The 15,475-nt window shown below is 45.5% G+C and overlaps 1 protein-coding gene across 1 annotated transcript in view; it reads right to left on the bottom strand.

The window, feature by feature from the left end:
- The window catches only part of LOC135900170 (protein zwilch homolog), a 68,986-nt gene extending 54,470 nt beyond the window's left edge, over positions 1-14,516 (bottom strand). Inside the window, exons 1-6 of the mRNA XM_065429615.2 lie at positions 14,108-14,516; positions 13,981-14,026; positions 13,791-13,883; positions 13,205-13,428; positions 7,833-7,996; positions 1,307-1,392 (exon numbers count right to left, since the gene is read on the bottom strand). Of these exons, the coding sequence (XP_065285687.1) occupies positions 1,307-1,392; positions 7,833-7,996; positions 13,205-13,428; positions 13,791-13,883; positions 13,981-14,026; positions 14,108-14,151 (657 nt within the window). The 5' untranslated portion in view covers positions 14,152-14,516. The remainder of the gene's footprint in view (positions 1-1,306; positions 1,393-7,832; positions 7,997-13,204; positions 13,429-13,790; positions 13,884-13,980; positions 14,027-14,107) is intronic.
- Positions 14,517-15,475: the final 959 nt, after the last annotated feature.

Genomic DNA, 15,475 nt, shown 5'->3' with positions numbered 1-15,475 from the left:
TCAGTGCCCACAAAGAAGGAGGCAAGCACCCATTGCCTCTTTTTGTCATTTGCTTCAAGAGAGCTTCAAGACACTACTGACATAAGCAATGACAAGAAGGGAATGGATAAATGATTAAATGGGAGTAGCAGCAAAATGTACAATCAGTAGACCACACTGTGAGAGACAATCAAGAGAGTTCCAGCAAGTTGAACTGCACAGTACACTTCAGTTAATTGGACTCTGGTTAATTGAAATTTTCGGCTAATTCGATCCCAGCCAAAGGTCCAGACTGGCGTCCATGCATTCTATGGCCTTAAACTTCTGCAATTTCGATCCCAAAATTGACCATCGTCGAATGATTCGAACTTGACCAGTCAGCAGGCATGTGCCTGACCCCTATGGTGACCCAAATAGGGACCCCTTTAGTGGCAGCGAGACAGTCAATGCATTGAATATGCATTGCCTTTTTTCAGACCTGCACTTACACGATTTTAATACGTACTTATTATTTTTTTCAATAACATTGCCATTGTCGACCAGTTGGACAGGATACCAAGACCACCTTTGCGGCATAACACGGATGTATTGAGGCAAAGCTCACTTTAAAACTCAATGCGAAGAAGTTGCTTTTAGGGAACCAGCCACTGTTGTGTAATACATAATAGACCTTTGCCCACTTGTTTGCTAAAAATCGAGTGCCAATTAGATTTCTGCATTGAAGAGCTTTAATATCATTTCTATGTTATTTTTATACTTTGGACACATAGAAAGCGTGGATGCGTTTGATTCGGGGGGCATGCTAGAATATGGCAAACACTGCCAAATTAATCAGTGGTGTGTATGGCGTTTTTTCTGCATATTGTTTAATTCAACCCACCGGATAATTTGATCAGTTTTGCCAGTCCAGTGTGGGCCACATTAATGGAAGTCAGCTGCATTAGCAAATTACACTTTGTGCTTCCTGCCACTTTTACTATGACGGGAAGCATGATATGCCAAAGATGAAAACACAAGAGGGGCGGCCACACCACCTTGCAGTTGACTAAAACACCTCTTCTACAGTCAGTGGTACGACCTCAAATCCTTACAATAAACTGACTGGCATTACGAAGGATTTTGGAGGTCCCAAGCATGTCATTATAAAGGCATTCGACTGCCTTTTGTATTGTTCTTCCTGCAGTACAGTTTGTTCTCATAGTTCTGATCCCAGCCTCTCTTGTAATGCCTACGAGCCCCGAGTGTACTGAAATTAACAAATAAAACGATCAAGCACAGGTTGTATATTTGTACTGGGCAGTGAAGCATGATGGGAAGAGGCACTCACATGAGTGTGTGACTGGGACAATCCCCAGAAGTGTTTCCTCTGGATGCAGCCAAAGGTTGGGAGGTCTTCCTTGCTCTCAATTGGACCTGGAAGCACATACACATATGTGAAAAATTCAGACACTTTGCTTTGGCTCAGTAACACATCTGACGCCCCTGCAATTTTCTGGCTGTTTACTTTTTCATGCATGCATGCGTGTTATTTGAACAAACAACCATCTTAAGATATTGATCGTTCCAAAATTACTGCACCCCTTATGCGTTTGGATGTGATCTACACCCACGTGAGCACTTTGTTGTGCCTGAAGTGCGAACTCGATTTGAGAAACATCTCAGAAAATGATATGTGCCAACTGTTTTTAACAAGTGCCACAGGAACTACTTTGTTGCCACATTCGCAAAAAAGCTAAATGCATATTGCTTGTCTTCGAGTAATTTCTTAATTGTGTTCTTGTAGAGGTTACTTTTCTTTTTGCGTAAAAGCATGTGCGCATAACTTCTTTTTATAATGCAATTTCTTTTGGCTTTGTTCATTATTTTATTTCTGTCCACTTCTCTTTTGAATAAAATTAATGCTAAATGGTAATGTCCTCAGTTGCTGGGTGCTGCCCTACAAGTCACTACGAGTCAATGCTAAAATACAATGAAGAAATGAATTATTATTACCATTATTGTTGTTGTTGTTGTTAATGGTCCCACGTGCCTTATGCAGGCAGAAGACAGTGGCAAGCCTCTCTGCCAGACATAAGGCCCGGCAAAACATTTCTTACGGCCACCAGAATACAATTGAACATTCTTCTGGCAAAGCCATATCCAACACAAGAATACCTTGATTATATCCACTAATTTGTTATATCTGTGTTTCTTACTGAGCACTACGTACACGGTGGTGCCACCTTCCGGGAGCACCACCTCGACATGCTATAAGGTATGACATGGCATGCTCCTCACAGATTGACGACCAACAGTGACGGCCAACAGCCGTCACTTTCACCACAATGACATGGGACACGGTTTGTGAACTGCCAGGAAGCAATTATGTACTGTAGGGATTGAGGTATGCCCCAGCGCCTCTGCGCGCACATTAAACTGTTCTGTCGTCCCTACGACCCCCCCCCCCCCCTTTCTGTTCGCAACAGTTGCAGGTAGTGGTGCACCACTCGCGATGGTTTGCGGTGGGGGCACTCGCGTCGCGGCAGAGCCACTGGAGGCTGCCCAGGACAAGAGTGCGGGACTTCACCTCCGGGGCAGCACTGAGTACATATATGCCTTCCTCACCTCCACTGGCCTATTTGAGTTTCGGACTTGAGGTTGTGTGCTGTGCCTTTGCTCATACGGTGAGCGCGTACGTTGTGTTTATCCTTTCCGGACGCTAAGCCAAAGAGCGGTGCGTAGTGGTAGCGCATGGTCGAAGTGCACCGAGCTGCACTTATCGGAGGCCCAAGCAGAGGGAGATTGCCCGGAATCTCGCGAGGTGGCCCATTTGTTATCGCGAGGACAAGCAGCATAGCCATGGGGACTTTTTCCAGCGGCATGTTGCGGGAGCCTTTGCTCTCACATTGACGTGCTATAGGTGCCCCTGTCTATTTTCGCCCTTGACGCAGGAGCCCGGGACCAGGCGTTTGTGCACTGTTGGGTGCCGCCGGAAACAATAAATGGTTTCCGCCAACTCGGGGCAATACAGTCGAACCTCGATATATCGAACAGCGCGGTGATCGCAAAATAGTTCGATATAGCCAGAATTCGATATATAAAATCACGTAAGAAACGCGTCAAAAACTAGAACAAATCAATCAATGAACTAATCGTGGCGCAATAGATACTCACACGAAGCTTCAAACAAATTATTTATTTTGTTCGCTGAAAGTACTGAAGCAGCGTAGCCTGCTTCATATTGGAAACCACGTGCTTGACCACGGCGTCCTCAACATAGTCCAAACGGTCCACAAGAGACGGTCCAGTGCCTTCTATTGCGCCGCAGTAGCGGCGTACAACGGCCAAAGCAGCTACAGCCTCAGTTGCAGTCGGGAGCGGGGCAACATCAGCGCTTGCTGGATCAGCCTTGGCAGCGTCTTCGTTTGGCCGCTCAGCAGTCACTTCTGCCGCGATCTCACGTCTGTTAACTCCGCTACTGTTCCGGTGCTGTCGTCACCGCCAACGAAGTCCTCAATGCACATGCTGTGTGGCTCAGCACTGACAAAGCGCTCCAACTGGCTCCACGGCCGCCTCGATCACGCGCGCGCTCCCCTAGAGACCGGCCGTGAGCCAGCCCGGCCGCCTCAATCACGCGCGCACGGCGGGGGCGCGGGCGCGCGTGATTGAGGCGGCCGGGCTGGCTCACGGCCGGTCTCTAGGGGAGCGCGCGCTTCGCGCGGGAGCACGCTCTTCATAGAAGCGCGCGCTCCCCTCGAGACCGGCCGTGGCTGGCTCCAAGCCGCCGCGTGTGTACGCCGCTACGTTCAAATGGCGCCCTCGGCGCAACCAATGTGGGAGCTGTCGTACGCAGCAGTCTGGAACGCCCATCGCGCCGCCGCTATCTTCGAGAGTAGTGTTGCGGGAAAGCTCACCTCCTGTCAACAGAGCGCACTTGGTCTGGGGCGGCGGAGTTCGATATATCCATTTTACATCCGGCCCCGTTCGAAATAAAAAATGAAAAATGCATGCGATTTTCGACGTGATATAGAAAGTGTTCGATATACGCAATAATTCGATATATCCGTGTTCGATATATCGAGGTTTGACTGTACTCTCTTGCACTCGTAGCGCTAGGTAGCGCCTTTGAGGCCTGAGCGCACACTAGGTGATGGCTATGCCCGAACCCACGGTTGCCGGTACTCCTGTGAGACCGCACAGACCCCCCCCCCAGTACCAAATACGTCTTTCCTGTGGTAAGCAGTATGTCCGCCAGGCGAGTTGCTGCCTGAATGATAGATTAAAAGAGCACTGCAATAATGACGGGAAAGCATGCGATGGGTGGCTGGTCGATTGCATTGTAGCAGGTGTGGGTGCAAAGTGTTCTTTCAAAGGACTGCTGTTTTCTCGAAACATACAGACGAAATGACAAGATTGATAATAGAAGCAGCGAAAATTGAAAGTTTAGGCAATGAGTGTGCAAGCACTCCTTTTCCTACCTTTGTCAGTGATAGGATTGCCATTTTTGGATGTGTTCTAGTGCGCAATAATTTAAGAGTGTGACTGTTCCACGCATGCATGCATGCGTGTGTGTGTGTGTGAAAGTATGTGCGTGTCAAAAGCAAAAAAAAGGCCATATCTCTGTGCACGGCACAGTGTTATGGCGTATGGGCGTTGCCAATCTGTTACATAAGCCTGTTTCAAAAATCTGTTGTGAGTTAGAGCTCGAGTTGTGTCCTCCTTCTTAGTCCTTGCCATTAAATTTGCTACTATGCTATACCAACAAGACCAAACGTCAACCCTCATTCAGCACCATGCAGGCAACCTCCTGGACATTTTTCTAAGTGCCTTCAACGTGAGAGAAGTTCTTCACTGCTAACTTAATGCTCTTAGGCAAACTGAAAGCAGAGAACACTTTATGGATGCTACGTCTTCACAAATACAATGCACACACACTCACTGTACGCAGTCACTGCAATGGCTGAGGGAATATGATGACAAATTTATTCCATGATAAAATTTATTCCTGTTGCAGGAGTAACCATTATTCAACCAAATACATTCCCAACTCAATGTAGTGATCCCATCGATTAGCAGCTATCGATTGTGCATCAACTGCATGTATGTCAGTGCACAAAGTTCCGATTTCACCGCAATCAGCATGTCTGTGTGCGCAAGCATGTGCATGTGGTTTATACAAATGTATCATTTTGAAAACTGTGAAAGACAATACAATTTGATCAGTTGAGCCATTTACACAACCATGCTGACATTACAGAAGAAATTGAAATCCTGATGAAGCTAATTAAAAAATTCCCTCATTACTTTTAAAATTATTAACTGGCTGAAATCACAAAATTGAAACCAAGAACCAGTGATGTCATAGTATAGTCAACGACGGATTATTTGGACACTAATGATTCGGACATTCCTAATTATTCGGACACCCCTGTAGTACCGCCACTATCCCCACAGACTTATGGGGGGGACGTGGCTTTGAAAATCAACTTCCTCATTTCTATATGGATTTTGATGAAAATTGGCAAAAATGTTTACACTGTCTCCCTGATGCTTCCATAAAAGTTTCAGAGCGATATCTTGAGACCATCTTAATCAACTTTATTGAGCAGAATTTTTCTCCCTCTTACATTATGGAGAGCCTGGGGAACTTAAAAAAAGTGATAGAAGGCTTGTTAAGTATTGACTGCATAGCTAAATGCGTGCTGAAGGTCATGACATTCTTGAATTTTCTTTTTAGCAACACAAATCTTTTGGAGTGCTATATTTTATGTTACCTCCACATCAAGCACACTTTCAGGGTAGACGAATAGCCATATCAAAAACTTACAAAGGGTCAATATAAGAAAGCAAGACTGTCACGACCTGCACTGCAGCCCAAGGAACGTGACAAAAAAAACGGAGTCAAAATATGTTAAACGGTACCAAAGAAATCAGCTCCAGAAACTGAGCAGAAAGGCAGAAAAACAGTTTTGAGAAAACGGCTCTCAAAGTTTCACCTTCTCTTCAGTTCTCTAAAAGGCACCAAATTTGTAGTCTTTGTGGTGTTTTGTGATGTGGGGGCTTCTTGTACATGTGGCCTCTGGTGTGGTGTGCTTCCCCCCCAACCCCTTTTTTCTTTTTGTAGGTCATTCTTTGCTGCTGCTGCTTTACAAAGAGCATGGTGCCTAGGTTTCAAACCAAGTGACGTGCGTGGGCATGAATATAGCTCCAGTGTACATTCAGGCAGCCTGTACCTGCAGGCTGCCCGATTGATAGCAATCTCCAGTACAATCAGTGAGGCTTTTTTTGTTTTGTTTTTTTAGAATTGACCATGTTACTGAATGAAGGCTCTGAGTGTCAGCAGCCTCCCAAGCCATCTTTACTTGACAATGGCTGTAGAACTTAGGATCAGAGAGCCAGTGATATGCAGCTGCTAGGTGCTTTCCAGAATTGTACTTTTGTATGATGACTCGATCACTTCTGCAGCCAGGTGTCTGTGCCAGCCGAAAGGGCCTAGTGAACAGAGCTCATGATGAGGTTCTCTTTATGAAGGGGTGGTATGTCAGATATTGGTACGAGCTATCGTGACAATAGAGTGAACGCGCAATATGCTTGGTTGCGGGTCCGAGATGACGACACGCGAGATGCCTAGCTGCAGATGCAAGGAGCTGACGCGCGAAGTACCTAGCCGCGCAGTCCGAGGTGCCGATGCGCGAAATGCCTTGTCGCGGGCTCGGGGAGTCGACCCGCGACGCGCTTATTCGCGCAGTCCGAGGTGCCGACGTGCGAAATTCCTAGCCCCGGGCTCCAGGAGTCAACACTCGATGCGCTTATTCGCGCAGTCAGAGATGCCGATGCACAAAATGCTTAGGTTTAACATTTTAAGAATCGTTCATCTGACGAATATTGCCCCGTCACACAACATTGCAGGGCTTGTGAAAAAGAGAGAAAGGAGGTGTGCCTTCTGCTTCTAAAAAAAATTTAAATTTTATGCTGTCATACGGATCGTCGTACACAGGAGCCGATCGAGGTGTATGTTATAAAAAGAAAGCGCGTGTATGTGTAGCGATCCTTCCATTGTACTTGCTGATTGTGAGGTGCAATTTCTGGAAGCAAGATTGTGACGGCAGCAATTATGGAAGGCCTATCGGCATGATGACATCATTTTGATCATTGTATGTATGTATGTATGTGTATATATATATATATATTTCACCCAATAAAATTCAATTGTGGGCCTGAGCACGTCCTGTGCACTTCTACTTCTGTTGTCCGTGTGTTTTAAAGCGCAGTAACCCCCCTTATTACAAGATGAACTTTCACCAACGAGCCCAAGTTGCTGCTCTACTGATATTAAAATATCCATTTTTGCTAGCAAATACATAAACCACAGCATTTTCCAAAGCTTCCAAATTTGATTATACTAGGAGAATGCCAGCAAATTTGAAGGGAAAAAACGAGAAGCAGACATAGACAAAGCGACATCTTGTTTTTTTTTTCCCCTTCAAGTTTGCTGGCATTTTCCTAGTATAAACATGTATCAACTAGCCCAACAAGCCACTGTCTTATGAATTCCAAATCTGAGCTTGTAGGCACAGGCTTCACACCACAAAACCAGAGAGAAGTAAGACAATACAGAGCAAACAGGACAAGTTGCAGTTCTGTACACTCCTGTTCCGTTTCTCCTATAGCTCTGATGGTCAGGGTAGCCGAGGGCAAGCTGTGTAACAGATAATGGTTCTTTGGGCTGTTGCTTCTGTGTCCTATTTTTCTCATCCTGTTCTTTGCATTGTTTTTCTATTGCGAAGCTGTACCGACAAGCTCAAGTTCCAGCCACAATTACGGTTCGTCTACTCACACTTCCCACACCCCCCTTGCTTGCACCGCGGACTCACCCCGGCAGGAGACGATGACCCGGGAGCAGGTGCCCCCTCCGCGGTGGTATCCCAGGAAGGCTGTGTACTGGGGGTCGGTGCCATCGCATGCCACCCACACAGGGTCCATTTCTGTCTTGTAGCCACAGGTGCTCAGCATGTTCACTACCGCATTCAGGAGCGTCCTGGCACGATAGTTGGACACCACTTCGTTAAAGAAGTAATGACACAACATTTTCACCTTAGTCATATTTCTTTTTTTCGCCAAATGAACGTCCAGACTCTGAAGGTTGAGCCAGTAGAAACAAACACAGCACTCTCTCCCCTTTTCTTTTTTGAGCAATGTCATCATGTTTCAGTTTAGTGCCACCAGATACACCTGCTAGTCTTGCTCTCCGTCGTGACGTCACAGTAATGTCAATGATTAGGTCAGGCTTTTCGAGAACATGGTAAAATGACAGTAGAGCGAAAAAACATGAACGGAGAAGAAATCACACAAGTGGTACCAACTCATCCACATATCAACCTTCCTGTAGCAGTACCTTTCAACACCAATTTTAGCATCACATTAAAATGTCTTTAGCCGTTTCCCAACCTTCATACTTAGTAAGTGCCATCATTACACGTGCAACAAACATGTGGTAGATGACTTCTTCTTGGGCAAGTCTGCCTAACATTGCTTTTGGGCACAAAAACAGACATATAAAAGAAGTGCAGATGTGCAAAGCACTTTTGTGAGTGTGCATGTATTTTGCTGGTGTATCTTCTGCACCCCAACATGAACATTTAACGTGTGGTAGAACCTTCGCAAGTTCAAAAATAAGTGTCAGTGCCCTGTTAAACCACACTCTGGCGAGCTTGAAGGCCAAAAGCCAGTTGCATGCGTGAATAACAGAGCGACTGACAGGTCCGCAACACACAGACTACAAGATAACTTAGCAGTAGGAAGCTACAGGATAATTCTGACATAGTGCAGCCAAAGCAATAGCACCGATGAAAATATTGATGTTTAAAACATGTTGCATACACCTTGAAGCCTTTCTGATTGGACCGGTGCAGCGAGCTTGAATATTACATTTCTAATGCACGCTTTTAAAACAAGGAAGGCAGATGGCTGCACATTTGTTCCCAGTGCCAGTATGTCATTATGTAGCTGGTTCACTTCTTTCATTACGTCTCACAATGTTTAACCTCAGGCAAAAGTTTCATATGGCTGGACAGGTTCTTTCAAATTCACGCTAGGCATGAAATACTAGTTCGATTTTCTCATATCTGACATTCGTGTACAGCGTTCTCACATGGCGATTGGATTTGCTAAACTGGAAAAAACTCGCTAAGGAATTTTAAAATTCTCGATCCATTCCGAAGTTGTTTGCTTTTCCCCATCCTGAAGGTGCAAGAAATGTGGTTAAAGTTAATTTTCAATGAACAGAATTAACTGAAGAGTTAACATGCACCCAAAGCATGGTCACATAAGTGCTTCCACATTCCACCTTGATCAGAATGCAACAGCTGTGGCCTGAAATCCAGCACTACAGCAACTAACGTTTGCACGGCATCCCCACTATTTAGAGGCGCAATGCACCAGATGCTTTGCTGCGCATCATGAATCAGTGGAGGTCGACCTTAAATGTCTCTTTCTGCAGCAGCAGTCATTTTGACACTTGATCGATATCATGAGACCGTGTCACCCACACGAGCATTGCCTCTAAATGTAAACACATGGCTGAAATCAAAGCTGTGCCAGTTGCCTGCAGAACCTTTTTTCTTATTTTAATGTTTAGTAAGTGATGCTTCCTTTCTCTTCTTTTTGCACTGCTATTGTTTCAAGAGTTTTTTCTTGTTGCACATACCGACCACTGCCATTCGGAATTTAGAAGACCTGGCATACTCACTCACCAGCCAGGATTAGGTTGTTGCAAGCGATTCTGGGTAATAAATTGGGTAATAAATTGGGTGTAGGGAGGTGCCATTCCATGGCCATGCATGCAGCCATTCTATTGATGCAGTGCAATCATAAAGAAGTGAGTTGTTGTGGCTATCTGAACTTCAGATAGCTGCAACACCATATTTTGCCTTGCAAAAAATAAAAGCAAAAGCAGAGAAGGAGAAGTAAAAAAAAACTAGCATCGCTTGCAAATGCGATTATTCAACTGAATCCCTTTAAAATGCATGAAAGCTGAGTGTAGATCAGAGAGCAGTTTAAGAAAAAGAGTCACAGAGACGTGGCACTCATATTTATGTAACACTGATGTCCTTGTACCAATCAGACACTGCCGAAATCTTGTGACGTCACACATGGGCTCATGCCCCAGAGGCTTCATGCTTGCTTTTATTTTTTTGTAGCTGTTCTGGATAACTAAGACTGATGTCCCTGTTATCCCAGAAGTGTATTTTACAAATGCAACTTAGCATTAATCTCTTATGTTATGTTGAGGGTGGCAGCAATGGGCAGTTATGCAGGGTGTTTCAGCAAACACTTTCAATTTTTTTTTAATTGCCTGTGACAGACAGCACAATTCTAGTTTATGAGCTGGTCTACTCGAACAAGCGGACATTACTTGCACAAAAGATTGATATACATAATCGACTAACTAACAAAATCCCACTAATTAAGTTTTTAGCTAATTACCTTGTGGCACATATTGCAATTTACAAATTCTAACAAGAGTGTCCGCAAGGTGGATCCACTTGGAACCAATGCTCAGGATGATACAAGTTCCGAGATAGTCCTTCCCGAACTTTGCGGAGAAATGCATTGGAATTCCCGTTATTTTAGTGCTTCAATGCATAAAATGACATTTTGTTAAGAAAGCAAGTGGAACAACAGTGCATCGTTACAGAAGTTTGATGGCACATGTTTTGTAAATGATGTCATCCACACAATTCCTTTCAAGTGGATATGCCTTACAGTCTGTATCTGGTAACGCTTATTTTAGGTGATGAAGTGGTACAAGGAGAAATGAACGGCGTCAATCCCAAGCGATTTCGATGTGACGACAGGCAGCTCACACTTGCCGGTGTGAACATCGGTTGACATGGGTCACTCCTTGGTCGCCAGTCACGGTCCATCACACAAGCGCTGTCAATCGTCGACATGAATGAGCATATGCTGAATCTCTGAAAGGGCCCCTCACAAAGTCTGGCCATTTTGAGCTGACAAGCGCAGAGCACACAATGCATAATAACAATCGTGTCTGCAAAGTATTACATCGCTACACGCCGCAGAAAGATCTGAAATTTGAATCCGAACGGCGTTTCCCTCTTGACTCGCGGCAGTCGCGCTTCAAGCCAGACGGTGACGTAATCGTGCCCCTGCGCCTACGTAATCGTGTCCGCAATGTGACATCGCTCGTGGTGACATGTGACTTTGAGAATTATTCAAGACGACATCTGTTATATGTGCGATCTGTTGCTTGAATTGACGAATTAAAGTTTAGAGAAATAATAAAACACAGAAACGGAATGTCTGCGTGTTTTTTGTTTTACATCACACCAAAGCAAGAAAGATGTACTTCCGCTTTGTCTGCTTGTTCCCATGGTCGTGCAGTCACGTGCGCAGATACCGAAACTATGCCATTTTCTGCAATGTTCCAGTGCATGATCATGCTCTGCGATCCGCTTCTTCTGCCTCAGTATTGATGTAGGACTGAATTATACCACTAGTCATGTGTCCTTGTGCACAGCACACAAAATCGTGCGGTGCGCAAAGGAGACACCACCTCGCACGTGACGCTGTCGACAGAAATGCATAGTGCTAAAAAAAAAGTGAGGAGCAAAAAAAATTAAGGCGGGGCCTGTGACGTATGCGTGACGTGATCCTCGAGGTCCGGTATGGGAGAACGCAGGGAAGGAATTTCGCTTGCGTAGGCTAGACCGGATGAGTAAAGAGAGCGTCTTGCTTGGCAATGGAGCCTGCCTGCTGAAATCATGGGTTCATGGCACTGAAACAATTCTATCTCGTCTATTAATAAGCCAATTTGCAAAATCTTTTTGGTAGAACGCTCCCTAGAGGACACCTAACAACTTCCATCATATAACCAAAATTTGCTATGGGGCCTAGTGAGGGGCCCTTTAATATCACCAGGAGTACCAGGTACACCCGTTTGTTTTCTAACCAATATTCACATCGTGCATGCATCATAGCATGCAAACCCATAACACAACTTAACGACAGAAAGCGGACTGTGCCTTGTGTCACATTTGAACTATTACTGCACAGTTAAGGCACATTCAGACCGAAAGCGGCGCGTCTAAGCAGACAAGCGAATTTTCAAAGTGGCGAGGCGGCGGGCGCCCGCGCCTGTTCAGACCAGCCGGGTTGTCTGGCTGCTCACCAGTGCCGCCGGGAAGGCGGGGCATCTCGCAATTTCTTTAGCAATTTCAGGGACGTGCCGCCATCTTGCGGCACTTTGGGTTTGTACGCGCACTTTCGATATTTTTTTGGTCGTGGTTTGGCGCACTCCCGTCCGCTATTTACTTTTTCAAAATGATGAGCTCAGATGAAGAGGACGAGATCGTTGGCATTTTACTCGCCACTTGTTTAGTCGCTTTGCAAGATTTGTTACAGCGCAACACAAGACAAGGACAAAAGAAGGTATACAGCGACGACATGGCGCCGTGTCGTCGTTTTATACCTTCTTTTATCCTTGTCTTGTGTTGCACTGTAACAAACCTTACCATGAATCCCAACCAACTGGCCCAACTTGCTGTTTTGAGGCTTTTCAAGAACAGAAGTGAAAAGCCAAGAGAAAGACATTCGTTTGCATTCGTTCACCAGCGCTTCCGCCGTGTTGGGCTCTGATTGGCTGCGACCGAAGCGGCCAACTTGTCTGTGCTGAAAAAATCGATCCGTGCGCGATCCAGCCAAGCGGCCGCGTATTTTCGGCAAAGCGGACAATCCGTGGCCGCTTGGCTGGATCCGCTTGTCCGCTACGCCTTCGGTGTGAACGTGCCTTTAGTGTGGTGTGACAGGAGAAATAAATCATGGGTGCAACGTCAAGGGACAAGAAGGCAATGGTGTATACTGGAGAGCAAACGGGAGTAGCTGACATTCTGGAAGAATATCATTCCTATATCAATTCTGATATATAGGAAGAAATGGAGTTGAATGCGCCATATAGGGTAGATAACCGTTGGTCTATTAGAGTTACACGATCGATACTAAGGAAGAGGAAAAGAAATGCAGTGGTGCAATTAAATTAGGAAGCATATATTCATCGGATGGTGTCAGTGTCAGCAATTGAAGATCACTGGGAGAGGCCTTCGTCCTGCAGTGGACATAAAAATAGCTGATGTTGATGTGACGAGCATCGAGCGGTTTGGCCACCTCTCAGTCCCTCCGAAATCATTGCAAATGAAATGGTCTGACTGTGAGTTCACAAAACGCTCACCTTCCTTCATCCGCGGGCAGAGCCCTCAACTTGTTTTTGCAGGGGGATCCTGAATTCTTGCTCGAATCTTCGTATGACGGAGATTCAAGCATTGAAAAGCTCTTCGGTTCCATCGGCCACTCTAAAGGACATCCGGTAAGTTCCAGTTCACACTCTGAATCTGAAGTATCATCGATGAACAAGGATGAGGAGGTCGACTTGGATCGGGACATCTTCCGCGATTGCTGCAAATAAAAGTTAACGAATTAACCGCAAGTATTCCTTTGCTAATCATAAAATGGAGACTATGTCATCGCAACAAAGGTATGTATTGACAAATACTTTTGTCTTCTAGTGCTCCGTAGATTGGTTGAGATATGTCTTGGAAAGTAGCTATTCACTTGTCTAGGTTTTAGGTCGATCGCAAAGAGGCAAAATTATGACAATCTTCAAAGAAACAAAGTATCAACTGCACAGTAAAGCAGACTTAAGCTGCAATGCCTTAGAGGTAGTAGCCTTTCCAGCCCACAAGCTTGCGCTAACCTGTACTAAATTAAGCACGAACAGTTGACAAAAGTTTGGCAAAATAAGAAGAGTTGATCGCCACCTGATAGCGTTGGACCAGAATGACGGACTTGTCTGAAATCTCTAGCCTTCGTATCAGTGGGTTTGACATGGCCGTTCGTTCAATTTCGTACTTCTGAAAGTGAGAAACGTATATCATAACTTCTCTACTATTCAGCGCACCAGCATTGCTGGCACGAACACGCGACCTCACAGAGGCCGGTTAACGTTACCTGCAAGAACTGCACGGCGCTTCCATCCCACGAACCGTTTAGCACCCTGAAGAAGGTAACAATCACAACAAATTTTGGATCAGGACGGCATGCGTTTAATCAGGGGCGACTTGACAACCGAGCTCACCTCTTCAGGGCCTCCTTATCGCAGTAGTCTCTGTTTCCAGCCATACTAAAGTTTGAAAAGCCTAAATACCTACGCGCTGATTTCGGCGACTTCTATAAAAAAACACCTAGGCGAAGCAACACGACACTTTTGACACAGCACACGGAACAACACAAGCGGGGAAGGACATTGGCAGGAATCACGAGCAGAAGCGGAGAGCCGCAACAGCCATATTTGAATCGATCCAACGTTGTCAACGGCGCGAAAGACAGCTCCGATTTTAGTGCCGTTAGCCGTGGGCGCTGGAATAGGCTGAGGAGCACGATGAAATCGACCTGCTTAGATCACTTGGACTAAAATGTGTACGTTAGTACTTTAACGTATTTTTACGCAAATGCTTGTGCATCGGTTTAAATCATGCGCTCAAATGTCAGCGTGCCATTTTGAGTTTCGGTTTCGGAACTTGCTCGAAGGAGCGCGCTTTGAAGTGTATTAGGTAGTCCAACATTGGCTAGCATTTTTTATAAAAACCTAAACTAAAATACGCACTTACATACATCGTATTAGTGGGACAGTTGGCTTGCTTGCTGTCCTCGTAGATGCAAGGTTACGAGTTTGCATGTATCCATGCCCGGATGTCCGGGAAAGCCTGCTGTTGGTGCTCCTTCCGTGCCATTGGTGGTGGGCTATTTCTTCGGGTTTGCTGCAGGCAATGCAGTTGCTTTTAATCAGGTTATTTAAAGGCGCTGCTTTATTATGTATTGGGAGGGAGTGCAGTCACGTGGTATTTTTCATATTTCGTGAGATTTCTTTGCCAGTCGAAAAAATTACCGACGATTACGTTACTTCCTAATGCGAAATTTGAGCGCAGCAAATAAGCTGTTTCACCTTTTCGATAGATTGAGGCAAAGAAATCGAGCAACACATGTATGCGCTATCACAGAATTTTTTTTTTATTTTTCACACGTATTCCTTTAACAAAGACTCCACTAACAGTTCTTGACAGTCATATGAAGGAAGCTTTGTGGTCGGAGAAATAGACTGATATATGTTCGACTTGGTACACCAATGCTTGATTCTCAAAGACGAGATCTATACAAGTGCCTCGCGAGGTTGTCACAGCCGTGGGACGCGTTACGAGCGAGAGGAAAGGGATGTTCTCCCGCATAAGTGTTAGGAAATTGCTGTTTGTCTTTATGTCAACATTAAAGTCCCCCACTACTAACATCGGTGTGGATCGATGGATGGTTAATGCGAGTTGCAGGAAGTGCACGACGTCTTTCGTGAGTGCGGTAGCGGACTCACGAAAGCGGTATCAGTCGGTCGCTGCTAGCGCTGGGGGGATGAAAGGGGGGCGGAGCTGGTTACGAGGCCGACGACAACGCCGAC

The sequence above is a fragment of the Dermacentor albipictus genome, chromosome 4 (genome assembly GCF_038994185.2).
Source record: "Dermacentor albipictus isolate Rhodes 1998 colony chromosome 4, USDA_Dalb.pri_finalv2, whole genome shotgun sequence".
Taxonomy (NCBI): domain Eukaryota; kingdom Metazoa; phylum Arthropoda; class Arachnida; order Ixodida; family Ixodidae; genus Dermacentor; species Dermacentor albipictus.
The sequence above is the reverse complement of the archived record's forward strand: the minus strand, read 5'-3'. Positions and strand labels throughout refer to the sequence as shown.